We start from the raw sequence: 19425 nt of genomic DNA on the forward strand, positions 1-19425 counted from the left end.
TCTGTGCTGACTGCCAGCTCAGAGCCTGGAGCCTGTTTCAGTCTGTGATTCCCTCTCTCTCTGACCCTCCCCTGCTCACGCTGTCTCTCTCTCCTAGAAATAAAAAAAAAAAAAAAAAAACCAAAATAAATAACCTTAAACTTTTTAAAAAAATGTTTGTTTATTTTTGAGAGAGAGAGAGACAGAATGTGAGTGGGGGAGGAGTGGGGGCGGGGGGAGACAGAATCTGAAGCAGGCTCCAGGTTCTGAGCTGTCAGCACAGAGCCCAATGCGGGGCTCAAACCCATAAGCAGCTAGATCATGACCTGAGCCTAAGTCCGACACTCAACCAACTGAGCCACCCAGGCACCCCCCCGAAATAAATAAACTCAAAAAAATTTTTTTTAGAATTTGTCAAATGAAAACAAAAAATTGTTTATAAGCCCCCCTAATGTAAACTTCCAACACTTAAAATCAAAGTCATATTCCTACTTTTGCTAAATATCCTTTGGTATAGATCTTGACAGTTGATTCCTAAAGGGGACAGTATAAGTTGTTAAGTAGGTTCATCACTGGAATATGGTTGAAATTTGGCCCATGCATAAGACAACACAGGCCAGTGAGTGAGGTTTGTTGTTCATACAGCCACTCACAGAGACACTGGTGAGCCATAAGTTGAAAAAAAGAGACACCAATATATTCAGACAAGCTAATAAAGAGAAGCCCATTATATGACACAGCTTGCAAAGGAGACATTCAACTCTGTAGTGATATCGGGGCAACCTCGCACCTCTCCTCTTTAGTGCTATTTTGTATTTCAAAAGAGAATGATGATGATTTAAAACAGCTGCTATCTTCCAAAGCATAATGCTTTGTTTGTGCCCCTTGTCCAATGATGTTAGCAAATCTACTTTTTCTTGAAAAGATGTGCAGAGATGGGCAAATAATGAGTCAGTAAGTTCATTTAAGGATATAGAATTCTGCCATTTTCACCCCTGATGGCCAGTTTCTTAAAACCTAAGCATACCAGGACAACTTGAAAATAGCCTGAAATATGTCAGAAAACCAAGGAAAAAAGCTCCCCAAAGTTGCAACTGAAATAAAGGACAACAGTTGGTTTTATTTGGTTGGTTGCTTTAGCTGAACAAATTACTTTGTCATACAAATGAAATAAGTTACATATTTTAAAAATAAAATGTGGATGCAAATACTACTAGAGTATATAAATACATTTGAAAAACAAAAACAAAAGAAAAACATCCTTTTCCGAAATCTGACTGCCTGAAGCGGAGGACTTAAAGCTGTTTCCGGAAATGCAATTACTAAAGATAAGCTTTATTTACGTTTATGATACAGTCATAAAGGTATCTGGATTGTGGAAAGCAAAGAAAGTTTGAAGCCCCCCCCCTTTTTTTTAAAGAACTATACCTGTTATGTATGAAGTAACCATATTTCCAAAGGAGGGAAACACACAGATACTGATTAGAGCTATGAAAACCTAATAATGTGGGTGAAGAGTAAAGAAGACATTTAAATTTTTTCCCAGTTTTATTTTTCTAGATTTGGGAAAATCTTTAACTTTTTACATTTTATAAATGAACAAAATGTGTATATAATCTAAAGGTTACCTATTTCCAATATGACATTTAAGTCCTTTTTATAACCCACCCTCTAAGAGGTCACCCAGCCTGAACCTCTCCAGTGGCAGAAAAAAGGCATTCCACCAACAAAGACTGTTCAACTTCAGAGACTTTTATCAAAGGAAGGAAGAGCATGCTTTCCAAACCTCAAAATCTAAATGCAAAAGGAAGTTTATTTAATACCATCCCAGTATTAGACCCTGGTACATTCAAGGTCACAAGTTCATGAGGGTACATGAAGCACATCTCAAGTATTTTTCGGCATGTCACCACGCCAGGTGACAAAACCAAGAACCTTTCTCAGGAGTCCAACTGGATTCCCTTTAGGGAAAGGAACTGTGAAGGTTGCAACAGCAACCAAGCAAAAACCTGCTAGTTCAATTCACTTGTGAATAAATTTACTGTTATACATGGATCTCCCAATAAACTACAGAAATTTAAGGAACTGAGAATTGTTCTACTTTTGTTGTTCTCCTGTTACATCCAATGAGTAGTATTCTATTGTATCAGAATAACCCAGGCCACTATGGGTGCCTTCTGCTCCAGGCAATGAATGTACAATGCCCTTGACTATTTCTTATACTCCACTCTGCTCCACTGTGCTCAACAGACCCCTCACTATAATTCAAAACAAACAAACAAACACAAAAACAATTCTTATCCACCTGGACACAGAACAAGAGGCTTACAACAGGTCCAATGAAATAACTCCTTTACATCAGCTCCACAGGACCCATATGAATGACAGTCCTCAAGGGAAACTGAAATTGTCTCTCTCTTTACTACCCTTGTACCCAGACTCTTCTCTAAGGGCAAATTTCTTCTCAGGTAGTAACCTGGCCTAGTAAACATGGCTTCCTGCTCTCTGCACTTAACAACATCTGCCTAAACCTGCTGCTTCACTATTTGCTCTCTTTTACAAATGAGATTATTTCTATTTGGGGGCAGAAATGGAAGCAAGATGAGGAAGAAGGAAATTAAGAGAATTAAGTTCCCGTGGCTTCAAAAGTTCCAGAAATTTTACAACTATAGAAATAGATAATAGGATCCAAGTTCTTCCCTTCCCAACAGCTCCCCACAGGCTAACACCCATGAAACACCAATCCTAGTTTGGCTCCCATGGGAGGGCCAGCAGGGGGTCGGAGGTGTCACCAGTTGTCAAATCCTAATTTGTGATACTTGGTAAAAACAGTAAATTATGGTGTCACAGCCTATTTAGATATAGTAATTTACACAAAAAACCCAAAAAATCACCTCAATTCTGGTTAAGCCTTAATTCTACTCTAAGAGTAGCCATTTTTTCTTTACTCCATGCCCTGAGTGAAGGGTGAGTCACTACTTCTGAATCTGATACTTGAGTTGTGGTGAGGATCAGATCCCTTAGCATAGTACCCACTCAATGCTATAATTAGACAGAATGGTCCTGTCTATACTTTGTTCAAAGCAAACCAAAATTAGTGCTCACGCTTGTGTAATCATTTTTCAACAACTGGGTCAGTTCTTGTAATGGTGTTAAGACATAGTTGGCATTTAACATTTCACTGAAAGAATGAACAGCCTATGCTTAAAAGGTGGGTTCTGTAAAGAGCCCTATAAATTAATGCATATTGAAACATTTCTATTGGGGCTCAGTCAGTTAACTGTCTGACTTCAGCTCAGGTCATGATCTGGCGGTTTGTGAGTTTGAGCCCCACGCTGGGCTCTGCACTAACAGCTCAGAGCCTGGAAGCCTGCTTCAGATTCTGTGTCTCCCTCTCTCTCCCTGTACCTCCTACAATTGTGCATTTACTGTCTTTCCCCCAGAAATAATGAGTAAACTTGATTATAAAAAATTTTTTTATCTATTTATCTAGGTTGTTCTATTGTATTAGAATAACACAGGCCACCGTGGGTACCTTCTACTCTGGTAAATGAATGTACAATGTCCTTGACTATTTCTCCTACTCTACTCTGTTCCAGTATGCTCAACATATTTGTTTTCAGAGTTTATTCCAGAACAGAAACATGAAACTATCTTGCTTAAATTAAGGAACATTAGGAGCAAACACTGGTAGCAAGATTTACTTGCCTCAGAATCTCTTTATAAGCTCCGACAACTTAACCTCTTTACTAATTTCTATTATTCACCAGAAAGACACAGAGATGTAGTTCAAATCATAGGCAAGTTCCTTATACTTTGATGTATTTGCCCAAAGACTAGTGAGATTAGATTTAAAAAGGACCTTGCCAAAGAAGGAAAAGCGATTTCTTAGCCTTTAATCAATTCTTCTTTAAAACTCAGGAAATACCATACAATTTGTTTCCCATAGCTAATAAGTAACTTAGCACTACTTTATAATTATAAAGCCTATTCTAGTCAGAGTATTCAGATTAGCTGCTAACTATGAGAAAAATAACTAGTAAAGGGAGTTTCCTTGAGAAGCTTCCTCTATCCCTATGCTTTCCCCCAAACAAGAGATGACAATCACTTGATGGGAGCAAGTGCATTTAAATTTCTATACTATTCTTGTTTTTTTGCTTCTGGTTTCTTGTTTTGTTTATTTTTTGCAACCAGGCCCTGGCAGAATGACTACCGCAAAGAAGGTAGTAAGAAGAAGGGCTGTTCTGCTATCAACAAGGTAGTCGCCAGAGAATACACCATCAACATTCACAAGAACATCCATGGAGTGGGTTTCAAGAAGAGTGTCCCTGGGGTGCCTGGGTGGCTTAGTCGGTTAAGCGTCCGACTTTCGCTTAGGTCATGATCTCGTGGTTCGTGGGTTTGAGCCCCGCGTTGGGCTCTGTGCTGACTGCCAGCTCAGAGCCTGGAGCCCGTTTCAGTCTGTGACTCCCTCTCTCTTTGACCCTCCCCTGCTCACGCTGTCTCTCTCTCTCTCTCTCTCTCTCTCCTAGAAATAAATAAAAAACATTAAAAAAAAAAAAAAAAAAGAAGAGTGCTCCTCAGGTACTCAGACATCCAGAAATTTGCCGTAAAGGAGATGTGCACATGGACACCAGGTTCAACAAAGCTGTCTGGCCAACAGGAATAAGAAATGTTCTGTACCACATATGTGCGCAGTTGACCAGAAAACATAATGAGGATAAAAATTCACCAAACACGCTCTATACGTTGGTTACCTATGCACCTGTCACCCTCTCAAAAATCTACAGACAGTTCATGTGGGTGAGTACTAAATGCTGTCAAATAAAGGTATAAAACTGAAAAAATAAACAAATAAGTAAATTTAATTTCTATACTACTAGCTAAACATCATTTACATTTCCTACACAATCAAGCAGGGGCAAACAGATGGTCATTATCCCAGGTCCAAATGTCTGATTCTAGCTGTCAAAAATAATTCCAAAAGTCATCTCCACTTGATGTTCTGTTATTCAAACTTAGAAGTTTAGCTGAAACTCTTACCAGTAAATCATTTTAGGGCTTCATGAAAGAAACTATCATTTAAGAAGCCAGATTTTGAAAGAAAAAAAAAAAGAAGAAAAAAAAAAGAAATGGTCTTTCATGGTTGTTCTCATTAGACTTTCTGCACGTTTCTCTGCAACGACCTTGTCCTTCCTTGCTGCTGGACCTATATCTACATCTTTCAGCCGGTCTGCATGCTTGGTCCCTAGTTTACCATGGCCACCTCTGCTGCTCTGTCTTGCTAGTAATTCAGCCAGTTTTTCTTGTACTCCTAGAACTGACTTAATGGCCATCTTCTGCTATACCATCTGTCAGACAGCAGCCACAGAGGCTGGGGGGAAAGGGGGAACTGCAGAACATGGGTACATGTGACATGACTCATCTGTTCTAACCAGCTATTCTACAACCTGTTCTAAGATTGTGCACCTGGCTCACTCTGACAGACGTGTTCTTGGCCCAAACTAACCCTTCAGACAAGGTATGGCTTTCCTGGCTACCAGCTTTTTACCTAAAAGTTTCTACTGAAGACAGAAGAGTCTCACAATTATGGCCATGCTTACAGAAAAGGAAACGGACATTTAAATGTCTCTTCTATACTTGGCACTGTACTAGGTGCTTTCTCATTCAAGACCCACCAAAGGCCATTGATATTGATATAGCCTTCATTTTACATGAGGAAATAGTGGAATTCCACTATCTGCAAATTTAAGAAGATAAAGCTAAGTGTACTAGATAATGCATAACATTAATAAACAAAATTCTTTTTAATGTTGCCTCGACAGGGCTGCTTTTCATTAGGTGAAGAGTAGTCCACTGCAGTGCCAAGGAATCTGGCTTACAACTTCTAATTATCTATCAACTCCCTTTACAAATACTGTTGCCCAGGTAGCTCAGTTGGTTGAACGTCTCTGATTTTGGGTCAGGTCATGATCTCACAGTGTGTGGGATCAAGCCCCATGTTGGGCTCTGTGCTGATAGCATACAGCTTGCTTGGGATTCTCTTTCTCCTTCGCTCTTTGCCTCTCCCCCACTAGCTCTCACTTTGTCTCTCAAAATAAATAAAATATGGGGGAGGGGGATTAAAATATTTTTATAAAAATACTGTTTCACCAAATAGAAAAGGCCACACCTTAAATGGTGACTGGCATTATATACCTGTATATAAAATACAAAAGGTATTACAAAGTAGTAACCTTTGTATCTTCAGAATTACAAGAATATTTAGTATGCTCAACAGTGATATAACAGCTTAATAGAGAGGACAAGACATAAGAACATGTTATAAACATAAACCACATGGATGTAATCATTAAAATCCAGACTTGGAAACTCTAAAGGATCAAATCTGGTTTCTTTAATAAATTACCAGAAGAGGGATAAGAGAGAGGTAGAGAGGGGGAACCTCTAAATTAAAAAGGATTTAAAAAGTCATTACCCACCAGCTGGAAGTTAGTGACCTTACGTGGATCCTGATTAAACTATGACATTGAGCTTTCCAGTGGCAGAGTATGGAGGAGATGCTCAGATAAGGCTCCTTGCAAAGGGAAAGAAAAGAATAGGTCAGCCTTGGACCTCAGGTAGCTGAAGGAGAAAATGTGTTTGGTGTCTACCACATCTTTACATCTCTCAATGACTCATTTCTCCACGTGACCAATCTTTCTGTCAAGGTAACTATCTGTCATGTGACCGGTGGGATGGAGGGGAAGGCTGGCCAAGATGCATCCTCTCCCTATGCTGCCTTGATGACTACCCAGGATGTAACCCAGAGGTGCACGGACCTGGGCATCACTGTCCTCCACATCAAACTCCAGGCCACAGGAGGAAATAAAACCATGACCCCTGAACCTAGGGCCCAGTCAGCCCTTAGCGCCCTTGCTCACTCAGGAATGAAGACCAGGGGGATTGAGGATGTCACCCCTAACCCATCCAACAGCACCCACAGGAATGGGGGGTTGCTGTGGTTGTGGCGTTGTGCCCGAATCGCGAGTCCCAGAGACCTCCAAGGAGCCGGCACCGATGCAAATACAGAAGGGTCTTTATTACAAGCTCGAGCAGGGGCTCACCAGCCTACAGGTGTCATGGCAGCAAGGTGAAGCAAAGAACAAAAGCAAAAAGGGTTTTTAAGGAGTAAGGGATGAAGGTGTTACAGTACATGTAGCATCATCACATAAGCACCAATTTCAATTGTACAGCAGCACCCCTGGTAACAGCTTTGACCATTCAGTATCTGTCAGGTGTTCATTACTTTTGGTGGGACCCAATCATGACTTTTGAGAATCCTTTGAAAATGACCAATTATGAGGTGAGTTCAAAGGGCCCACGTGGGGTTCAGGCAAGCGGTGAGAAATTGGCTAGTTTGTATCTGCAGTTCCCAGCCTTGACTCAGACCATAGGAGTGTTTCTTTTTTCTTTTTGATTAGCTGAACTGAGGGCGGTCCGAGGATGGCTTTAGCCTTTACAGTCTGAGGCTTTTCCTGGAACTGGGACTGGGGCTACGTGCAACCTGAGGTTTCTCTTAATGGAGGACTTAATTTTTGGCTCTTCAGTGGTCTATGAACAGGATTCCTCAAATTATTGTTTTCTGTTAATAAACTGCCTTTGTGTAAGCTTTAAAAAAAACTAACACTTGAAAAATAAATAAATAAAATAACCTAGGACATTTGAGACAACTGGAAATTTGAACAATGGATATCTGATGATATTAAGGAGTGGGGGGTAAATAAATATATATTTTAATATGTATATATATATTTTAAGAGTCCTTATGTAGTAGGGTTAAAGTAGTCCTTTAACGATACAGTAGACTACAAATGAAATGATATCTGGGATTTGTCTGAAAATAATCCTGGAGGAAGAAAGTAGAAGAACAGATGAAAGAAAATTGAGCATTGAGTTGATAACTGTCAAAGCTGGGTGGTAGGTACATGGGGGGTTATTACATGGATTTCATGCACTTTTATGTGCTTGAAACTTTCTGTAAGTTAAAATCAAGAACTTGGAAAATACAAATTATTTTCATGTAAATGAGGAAAAACAGATGCTTTAAAAATACCACTAACTTGAATACATCTGGGTTTTAGATGATGTAAAGGAATTGGATGACACTAATATGGAGTACAATTCAGAAGCTAGGCAAACAGAGTAATCTGTTAATTTTGTTAGGTAAAATAATGGCCCTGTGGTTATGGGGGAAAATGTGTTAAAAATCACATATTGATACATTTAGGGCTAAAATGACACAATGTCTAGAATTTGGTTTAAAATTGTTTTTAAATGGGGACAAGAATAAACAACTATGGCAAAATGTTGAAACTAACTGGTAAGTAAATAGAGGCTCACTGACTCTGTGTGCATCTGCATTTCAAAAGTAAATAATAATAACAGGAACAATAATAAGAGTCCAAGGACTTCCTCCACTATGTGAGAGAGGAAAAAAACAAGAACAAAAAACAAGATAAATAATTCAAACTAAAACCCCCTAGTTCAAATAAGGGTCAAGTTTGGAGGGAGTAGGGAGACAGAAACCACCACACAAGAGTTTTATTTAATTCACCTGAATTTCACAGTCAGCAGAGTGTGGTGAAGATAGTCTCACAGTGTTCCACATAATGGGAGCATATTGGAAGCAAAAAAATATTCTTTCAAGAATTATTTCATCCTGCTAGTCCTGCTCTAGACATCGATTTATAAAGAAACTTTCAACATTTTCTGAAATCCAAGAAGTAGGACTGTCAGTACGTTTTGCATGGGAACAAAGCTTCCCTAACATCCTGAGCACATATGATTCTGATTGTACAGAGGTTTCTGGGCATGAAAATAGTATTTTTTCATTCCTAGTTTTCTGGCTGTGCTCCAAGACTACTTTTCTTATCAAGTTATCTTCAGCAAGATCCTTTGGAGGTGGGGGAGGAGAACCTTTCGAAGGCTTTTATGAAAACATTTGCACATACACATTTCAGCACATCAAGTAATGACTCCAAGTGTTTTTTGACATTCTAAAGAGAAAAATACAATCTAAAGTTACCTAATCATACCAAAATTTCTGCTGTGGGCAATCATCACCATATCTAAGTTGCATAATTATTATTGGCAAAGAAAGAAAAAAAAATTAACACCTTCTGAGAATTTATTATATGCCAAGTATTTAATATGCATTTTTAACTAAATCCTCATAATATCCCTAATAGGTATTATTATTATTTAAATATCCCAGATGAGGAAAGTGGGCAGGCACTGAGAGGCTTAGTAACTTGTTAAGTAACCTACGTGTAACTAAGTGGCAGAATCAGATAGATCTGAACACAAGCACTCTGGCTCTAGCATCTGGGATGCTTGCTCTCTGCTACACTACCTATACCCTAAAACTTTTCACTCTAAAATGCAGGAAAGATGATTATTTGAACATTTCTAGACCCTATATAATTGACTCTTTTCGTAATCCTAATTATCTTTGAAATTTTACAATATTAAAGACATTTAAAACTGGCAGATCCTTCTTTAATGAAATTAAACTGTCTGAAGGGCAGCAGCCCTTACAGGCATTAGCACCACTGACCAAGAATAATGGGGCTCCAGAACTGCTCATCCTAATGCAAAGCTCACTAGCTGACAGACCTTGTCTAGGTACAGAGATCCCTATCTATCTATCTATCCATCCATCCATCCATCCATCCATCCATCCATTTTATTATGAGAGTGAGAGAGCACATGCAGGAGAGGGGCACAGGGAAAGGGAGAGAGAGAATCTTAAGTAGGCTCCATGTCTAGTGCAGAGTTCAGGGGTTGATCTTGGACTGTGAGATTATGACCTAAGCTTCAATCAAGAGTCAGACACTTAACCAACTGAGCCACCTAGGTATCCCCCAATCAATTTTACATTTTTTCATTCTTCCATTTGACTGGTCAAATCAGAATCAAACATCTGTAACTTGAAAGAGACAAGGAAACAAAATGTTAAAGAAATGTGACAAAGAAACAATTCATAAAACATAATAGATCTTGTAAAAAGCCTTGTAATTAAGATCCTCAGAAACAGTCAAGATATTGCATCCATAAAACAAAACACGATGCTGCGAAAAGGCAAAAAAGAATGAGAAAAGGCTGTTGGAAATAAAATATCAATTTAAAAAAGTAATATACAGGTGCCTGGGTGGCTCAGTCAGTTAAGCGTCTAATTCATGGTTTCAGCTCAGGTTATGATCTCAGTTTGTGGTGCAAGCCCAGTATCAGATTGCACACAGACAGCGCAGAGCCTGCTTGGGATCCTCCCTCTGTCTCTGCCCCTCCCCTGCTCATGCTCTCTAAATAAATAGATAGATAGATAGATAGATAGATAGATAGATAGATAGATAGATAGGCACTATAAAGTTTGAAGTTGTATAGATGAAATCTAGAAAGTAGACAAAAACAGAGACAAAAAAATTACCAGAGGAGACAGAGCATCAGTCCAAGAGATCAGCATTGATTAAGAAGCCCAGAGGGGCACCTGGATGGCTCAGTGGGTTAAGTGTCCAACTTCAGCTCAGGCCATGATCTTGCAGGTTGTGGGTTCGAATCCCGCATCAGGCTCTGTGCAGACAGCTGAGAGCCTGGAGCCTGCTTCAGATTCTTTGTCTTCCCTTCTCTCTGCCCCTCCTCTGTTCATGCTCTGTCTCTGTTTCTCAATAATTAAGAAATGTTAAAAAATAAGAATAAAAAAAGAAGCCCAGAAAGAACAGGGAATACAGTCAGTGGTACTATTATGATAGCACTGTAGAGTGACAGATGGTAGCTATATTTGTGGAGAGCACAGTGTAACATATAGAGATGCTGAGTCACTATGTTGTATACTTTCAACTAATGTAACATTGTGTCAACTATCCTTCAATAAATAATTAAACAAAGAATTCCAGAATGAAAAAAAAAAATTGAAGAAAGTTTCCAAAGAAATATGTTTTCCACAAAAGATGATTAAGTTTATAGATTTATGGAAGTCTTCCAATAAATAGGGCCTGTTCAGTGCTCAAAATAGAGACCCACACCAGGACATATCACTGGAAAATTTCAGACAATAAAAAAAAAAAAATACTATAAGCTTTCAGAGAAAAGGCAGTTCATCTACAAAGGAACCGTGAATCAAACTGGCCTAGGAATTCTCACCAATAATGAAGGACACTAATAGTGGAATCATGCCTTTAAAAATGTGACAGAAAATGATGTTCAACCTAGAATTCCATTCCCACCCACACTAACATTCCAGTTTAAGAATAGAATAAAAACCTTTTCAGACATGGAATTGCTCAAAATTTACCTCCCACACATCTTACCTTAGCATGTACACCAGCAAAACAAAGCAATAATCCCAGAAGAATATATGGGAGACAGGAGCATAATGAAGGCAAGTCACAGGCTGTCAGTTCAACAGCATTTCTAAATAAAGCTCACAGAATGGAGCAGGAAGATAGAGGGCATCAAGGAAGCTAACTATGAAATAGGGAGATACTAGAAATTTGATATTATCTTTAAAAATGCAACTTAACTGTTTTATAGGAAACTATAAAAACAAAAATGACTCCCCCCGCCCAAAAAAAGAATACAACTGAGAATTCTGATATGGAGAGGTAATGACATCCTGTTTTATCTTTGAGAATTACCTTCTGCTGACCCCTAATACATGTGTATCATATAGGGCTGACCCCATACCCATCTATAAGAGTATGCATGTGACCAGGCTCTAAACTATTCTAATCTATTCTCTCTACCTTGCCATAACTTGTTTGGAAATAAAACACACAGCCTAGAATGGGTGGGGGGTGGGCAGGGTGTGAAGGATCCTGAAAATCAAGCTAAAAGGAGAAAATTAGACTGATAACAGCAAGAGAGCAACTCTTCAAAGCAAAGATTGAGCATGTGGATCCTATCCTACTCTATCCTCCTCAACCGGACTCAGTTCTGGGAACCAATTTTCTTTTTCACCTAAGTTATGGTTGAGCTGTTTTTCTAACACATACAAGGATCCCTATCTTAGGGGCGCCTGGGTGGCTCAGTGGGTTGAGCATCCAACTTCAGCTCAGGTCATGATCTCACGGTCTGTGGGTTCGAGTCCTGCATGGGGCTCTGTGCTGACAGCTCAGAGCCTGGATGTAGCCTGCTTCCGATTCTGTGTGTCCCTCTCTCTCTGCCCCTCCCTTGCTCATGATCTGTCTCTCAAAAATAAATGTTTAAAAAAAATTTTTAAAAAGGATCCCTATCTTATATGCTCCTCTTTCAAAGCAGAAAGTCAAAAGACACCACCTATTGTTAGTGAAATAAAAATAAATACATAGTATTTACCAAGGTGACCAGAGAGCTAAAAATGATGACAGAACTACAGCAGAAAGAAGGTGGGTAACGGGATAGTTGTGTGAAGAAGTAATTCGTAATGGGTCTCTAGGTCTGTCAGAAAAGACACTGTCGGTTCTTTGTTCTTGACTGTATTTTCAAGGATGTTCGTATAGCAAACAGTCTTGCAAGACAGAAAGTCTTTTCTTCAAGAACAAAAAGCAGGCATGCTTCCTATCCTCCTCCTCTGGAGTCAAGGCCAGGCACACTTACTGCCCATTATAAAATACTTGAAATCTCTAAGCTCAGAGTTTTCTTCAGTAACAAAACCCACTGTGTGAACAGGTATCATGTGGCCCTGTGGGAACTGAGGCTCAGGACACTGACACAAACGAATGCTGATACTCTAGCCACTGCTAGGAGTAATAAACTGTACTTCGTCTCTAACTGTGCCTTCCACCAGCATCCATGAAACTGTGGCAGGCTAACTTGTTAGCTTCAAGTAGGGTCAAATCTCAGATCCCTTATAATTCTTGACAGTCAGTAAATGAGAATTAAACCTTGACTATCAATGCAGAAAAATCAATAGATAATGCTTAAAATTAGGAAATCAAGAAACAAAAGAAGCAAACTAAAAGAATCCACCAGAAACAACTGTTGTGGTTTCCCTGAAAAGGGAACTGAGGTGGAGGGGGGAGTGGGAAGTGGGACGAGGGCTTTCATCATAAACTCTTCTGAACCTTCACATTTTTCCCTCACCATGAACATGCATTTGAGAAAAAAGCCTTTGCTGGCTACTTCAAAGGGGAAAAAAAGAAGTATTAAGAAAAAGCTTTTTTCAGTATTTCATCCCACTAAAATTAAATGAGAGCATCCAGAAAAGTACCTCATTCAATGATGTTCTCATCACAGTTCTAGAAACCCAAAAAGAACACAGCTCTCATCAATGATCATTTCAGGCCAGAAAAGTCTCCGTGTATCTCCAAAATAAGTACCTATGTCTTGCTTTGGAGAATTTTTTTTTTTTTTTTTGAGCGAGTGAGCAAGAGAGAATATGAAAAGAAGTGGGGTAAGGGCAGAGAGGGAGAGAGAGAGAATTCCAGGCTCCATACTGTCAGCACGGAGCCTGATTCAGAACTCAAACCCACAAAACGTGAGATCCTGACCTGAGCCTCAGTTCAAAGCTTAACCAACTGAGCCACTCAGGTGCCCCTGGAAATTTTTTTTAAATAAAATGATTCTACTAGCTATGTACACAATAGTGTCCTACAACCTTTCCTATGAAAAGAACATTACTGGGTTCAACATATAAATATGTATCCTTAAGTATAATTTCCTGCAACTATAGGTTCTATTTAACTCCCCATAAATCACCATGGTTTTATAACTCAAGTTAAAAACTAATTTATGGTACTAGGAATACCAGATATAGTATTAGGCTCCTTAGGACAGAGCAGAAATATTTTCATGACAGGAGAAATAAAATACATCATCTTACAGAAAAAAATATACAAACAGCTAAAGTTCAAAAAGTAATTCACATTAATTAGAATTTTCTAATCAAAATCTGAAATTACAAATGATTTTGTATGGTACATAGAGGGTGACTATTTCCACTGGTATAATTATATACAAAATCTAGGATCTAGGGAAGCTTTTCTCTTAAATTCAGAACAGCAAAACCTACCCACTGTCTACCCCTCTACACCTAATTTATACTACACTAAATTATACTTCCAGTACAGCCACATTATAATTTTTACCATCCCACTGTATCTAATTTTTAGGGAAGATGAAGGAAGATCATACAGATTCTGCCCCAGAGATAAGCTAAATTGTTCTTGAGCTAAACGAAGTCTAAGTACTAGAAGATCTGGTCAGGAGCCAATTCTGGTTCTATTTAAAATATACTTTATTTAAATTGCATTGGTTAACTTTAACATAATATTACTGTTTCAATGGCAGTGGCCTCATTCAATCAACTGAAGTCATGCAAAGCTGGAGCAAATAAAAAGATAAAGGTCTCCTTGACATCAGAGTTCCACCTACATTGTTTATTTCTTTTTCATTTCTAGGTGCTCTTAACTAGGAAGACATTTTGTGCAGTGAAAATTCCTCTATAGGTCACACTGCACAGAACTGAATTCTAGCTTCTACACACTTACTGGCTAAACAAACTGCCTTTTTAACCTATAAGACCTCAAGTTTTCTGCAAGAAAAAAGGGACAATAATACATTCCTTATGGAGTTTCAATAAAGATTAGAAAAGAAAATATACATAAAATGTTTAGTATTTTAAAGCCTAGTGAAAAGGAAGGAAGGAAGCTATTGCTATTGTCATTCCTCCCTTTGTGGAAAGCCACCTCCACTAGGAAATAGATGTTCCAGGGGCGCCTGGGTGGCTTAGTCAGTTAAGCGTCCGACTTTCGCTTAGGTCATGATCTTGCGGTTCGTGGGTTCAAGCCCCGCGTCGGGCTCTGTGCTGACTGCCGGCTCAGAGCCTGGAGCCTGTTTCAGAGTCTGTGACTCCCTCTCTCTCTGACCCTCCCCTGCTCATGCTGTCTTTCTCTCTCTCTCTCCTACAAAGAAATTAAAAAAAAAAAAAAAAAATTAAAAAAAAAAAAAAGAAAATAGATGTTCCATATGCACACAGTGGAACTCACTCAAACCTAAACTCTTTCTCATTAAACCAGCACTGAACGCTATGACAACTTAACCAAAAAGATGCTAGAGGTTTGAAGCACATGATGCATTTCAGCAAAGCCAAAATTCAGTCCCTTTTCCACCAAGAATATAGTCCTTAAATCTTGCACAGGTTTGCCTTGGTATCATAATGGGACACAGTGGTCTCCAAAAGCAAAACTTTTTAAAAAATGGAAACAATACTTTTAAGTATAAATTTTTAAAACAAAAACTGGGGTGCCTGGGTGGCTAGCATCCATTGAGCATCTGGCTCTTGATTTCGGCTCAGGTCATGATCTCAGGATCATGAGATAGAGCCCTGCATCATCGGGCTCTGCACTAAGCGTGGAGCCTCAGTCGGTTAAGCATCCAACTTTAGCTCAGGTCATGATCTCATGGTTCGTGGGTTCAAGCCCCATGTCGGGCTCTGTGCTGACAGCTCAGGGCCTGGAGCCTGCTTCTGATTCTGTGTCTCCCTGTCTCTCTGCCCTTCCTCCACTCACACTCGGTCTCTGTCTCAAAAATAAATAAACTATAAAAAAAATTTTTTTTAGAAAGATTATCTTGCTCTCTCCCTCTGCCCCTCTCCTACTTGCATGTGTACTCTCTCAAATGCTCACTGAGCATTTATGAGGCACGCAGAATACAGGGGACAAATAGTCAAAGCCCCTAAAGGACCCACCACCGGTGGTGAGAGAGACACTAAGTAATAATCATAAGTAAATTATACAGTATATGTCTCAAGGAAGTAGTTGTTAGGGGAAAAAACAGACTAGGATAAGGAAACTTGGAAGTACACGGAGAAAGGAGCAGTTGCCATTTTAAATAGAGTGGTCAGGAGTGCCTGGGTGGTTCAGTTGGCTAAGCGACAGACCCTTAATTTCAGCTCAGGCCATGAACTCATGGTTCTTGAGTTCGAGCCTTGCATCAGGCTCTGTGCTGACAGTGTGGAGCCTGCTTGGGATCCTCTCTCTGACCCTACCCTGTTCATACACACCCTCTTAAAATAAATAAATGTCAAAAACTTAAATTTCAAAAATATTAATTAATTAACAGCGGTCAGTGCAGGCTTCCTTAAGGTGATACATAAGAAATTCAGAGGAGATGGGTAAGTTAGGCATGAAGGTTTATCTAAGAGAATAGTGTTCTAGGCACAGGGAAAGGCCAATGCAAATCCTAACGTAAGCACATGCCTTCCTGATTAACACCATCATCACTACCTAACGAATAAGCAAAAATGTCAGCTATTGCTTTTTAGTCCCTCAACAGTATCTCCTTCTCTGCCCAGAAACTCTGTTAGCAAAACAAATTGAAAGAAGTCAATTTATCTATTCCTGAAATCATTATTACACTATACGTTAACCTGGGTTTAAATTAAAATTTAAAAAAGAAATCAATTTATAAATATTCATTCATTCAACAAATGTTTACTGAACACCAACAATGTGCTAGGCACCGCTTTCATGCTAAGGACACAGAAAAGAACATGACAGGCACTACTTTCTATTCTAAATTCTGAAGACCTTGGGAAGGGGCCTAAGGATCACCACAACACCCACGTATTAAGTATAGGAAGTATTTTTTTCCTGTTTTTTGGCTTATTAGAGCTACATTGCTAAAACAAACAAACAAACAAAACTTGACCTCCAGATAAAATGGGAGGATACTATCCTAAATCTTAAAGTCTCCATCTTTAGAGTATGGATATTGGCCCTTTAAGTTTCTTTACCAAAACAGATGATAATTTCAAAAGTACCAACAATGACATTATACTAACAGCTTCTCCCCACTTCCCTTGAAAGACCAACACATTGCTACTAGAAGTCTAATCATTTTTCTACCACTTTCCAAGTTCACTTAAATTAGGAAAAAAGAAGTGATCTACCAAGTGCAAGGTTCAATGGTCTGAGCTATGATAGCTAAGTAATAGGGCTCTGCTCTCCAAGACATCATCATGTGGGTTGGGAAAACATATGTATACATCCTTTTTTCTAATGCTATTTCCTACTTCAAAAGTTAAGTACAGCTCATAATACCATCTGTTTGTATGGAAAATTACTGTGAATTTTTTTCCTGAAGTTCCAACCAAAAGCTTATTTTACAGAGTTAAAAACACATTTTAAAAACTTATTATTCTACAAAAGATTACAGTTTTATTTTTTTTTAATTTTTAAATGTTTTTTTAAATTTATTTCTAGGAGAGAGAGAGAGACAGCATGAGCAGGGGAGGGTCAGAGAGAGAGGGAGTCACAGACTCTGAAACAGGCTCCAGGCTCTGAGCTGGCAGTGAGCACAGAGCCCGATGCGGGGCTCGAACCCACAAACCGTGAGATCATGACCCAAGAGAAAGTCGGAAGCTTAACCGACTAAGCCACCCAGGCGCCTCAAAAGATTACAGTTTAGTAGAATAGATTTTATATAATCTATCTGAGCCCACTGAGCAAATGGAGAATAAATGCTTAGGAAGTGGGGGCACCTAGGTGGCTCAGTCGGTTAAGCATCCGACTCCTGGTTTTGGCTCAGGTCATGATCTCACTGTTCCTGAGTTCAAGCCCCATACCTGGCTCTGTACTATCAGTGCAGAGCCTGCTTGGGATTCTTTCTACTCCTCCCCCATGCATGCACATGTGCACACATGCACGGCTCTCTCTCTCTCTCAAAATAAACAACCTTTAGCGGGAAAAAAGCTTAGAAAGTTAAGAGAAATGGAAGAAATTTTTATTATAGAAAAGGAACTAAATGGAATAGATCTGCTGATTACTTTCTTTTTCCCCAATTAAGTTAAAGGGTACTTTAAGATTAGTTGGAACATGTTTCTACATGTTAAGTAATGTACAAGAGAAAATAAAAGAGGGCAAAAAAATTAATGCTTTTTAACCTTGTGCCTTCTTCTACATTAAGAGAGCAATTCCTTAAAGACACAGAACTCGCTTGTCGGTCTGTCAGTGTACTGTGAAGCATGGGATACCCAGAGACCGTGTGGGTTCAGTTCCAGACCACCACAACAGAGCAAATGCCACAATACAGGGAGTCAAATGAATTTTTGGCTTTTCTAGTGCATATAAAAGTTTACACTATAGTGTAGTCTATTAAGTACACAAAAGCATTGCACATACTTTAATTTAAAAATACATTATTGCTAAAAAAAAAAAAAAAACGCTATCATGTGAACTTTCAGCAAGTCTTAATCCTCTTTGCTGGCAGAGGGTCTTAACCTCTATGCTGAAGGCCGCTGACTGATCAAGATAGTGGTTGCTGTAGGGATTTCTTAAAATAAGAGAACAATGAAGTTTGCCATACTGACTCTTCCTTTTACAAACAATTTCTGTACAGCATGCAATGCTGTTTGAACTCCCTTACAGGGAGTTCCCACCCAGGCACCCCAGAACATACAACATTTATTAATTTCACCATCTTATATGGGCACAGTTCATGGCATCCCAAAACAATTACAAAGATCACTCATCACAAATCACCCAAATATAATAATGAAAAAGTCTGAATTATAGAAAAATTACCAAAATGTGACACAGACAAACTGACCAAACACTGTTGGAATGGCACTGACTCACTACAAACATTCAATTTGTAAAAAATGCAAAATCTGCAAAGTGCAATAAAAAATAAAGCAAAGTAAAACAAGATATGCCTTTATTTATGGGTATGGCTAGTGAAACATTAAAAATGTTGTGAAGCAGCAGCTCTAGAAATCTTCCTGTAAAAAGGCTGGCATGTAACCTTTGCCCCTTCTTACATCCTGCAGTGTGGAATGAGCTGCAACAGCTGGAGCTTCAGCTAGCTCAATGAGGACACTAGGCAATGAACAGTATGGAAAGAGCCAAGGGGTGGGGGAAGGAATGAAGACTAGACTGGAGGGCTCTCTTAACCGCAGGGTTTGTTGTATGCAATTAATTGTTAAAACTCATCAAACTGTCTGCTTAAAGTATGTGCATTTTACTGTATTCATTATGCCCCAAAAGAGAGAAATACCATGAGGTTATACCAGCCCTAGTCTACCTATCTGAATTTTTATAAGAGAACTCTGTTATTTAATCCACTGCTAGTTTAGGTTTTCTATCACTAATACACTCTTCATAGAACAATATGTATAGGAAAAAAATCAAGTGAAAGTCAAGATGATAGTATGCAGAATATACTTATGTTTTTTTAAAAAGTGGGGAGAATAGAATTGCTGCATCCAGTGAGGGGGAAAGTGTGCCCGACAGGAGAGCAGAAAACTTACTTTTTCTACCTTTCGCATTTTGAACCATGCAAACACATTACCTACCCAAAAAAATAAATGTTCTTTAATCCTATTAATTCTATTTAATTTTTTTGAAATTTTGATACATGCAAATTTTAATTATTTCCTTGAAGGCTTATATTGACTTTCATTTCGCATCAGACTAGTTACCCCAAAAA

At 38.9% G+C, this 19425-nt stretch overlaps 2 protein-coding genes across 8 annotated transcripts in view; one reads left to right on the forward strand and one right to left on the reverse strand.

Annotated features, from left to right (window-relative positions):
* Window positions 1–19425, reverse strand: part of FBXO34 (F-box protein 34) — an 84999-nt gene that overhangs the window by 53150 nt on the left and 12424 nt on the right. The window lies entirely within an intron of this gene.
* LOC120237287 (40S ribosomal protein S14-like) lies at window positions 1883–8167 on the forward strand. The gene is made up of 5 exons (XM_039240507.1): window positions 1883–2007; window positions 4174–4285; window positions 5052–5114; window positions 6582–7008; window positions 8103–8167. Exons 1-5 carry the CDS (start codon window positions 1883–1885, stop codon window positions 8165–8167), a joined length of 792 nt encoding a protein of 263 aa, XP_039096438.1.

Source organism: Hyaena hyaena, unplaced genomic scaffold (assembly GCF_003009895.1).
Source record: "Hyaena hyaena isolate Hyena2069 unplaced genomic scaffold, ASM300989v1 scaffold_175, whole genome shotgun sequence".
NCBI lineage: Eukaryota > Metazoa > Chordata > Mammalia > Carnivora > Hyaenidae > Hyaena > Hyaena hyaena.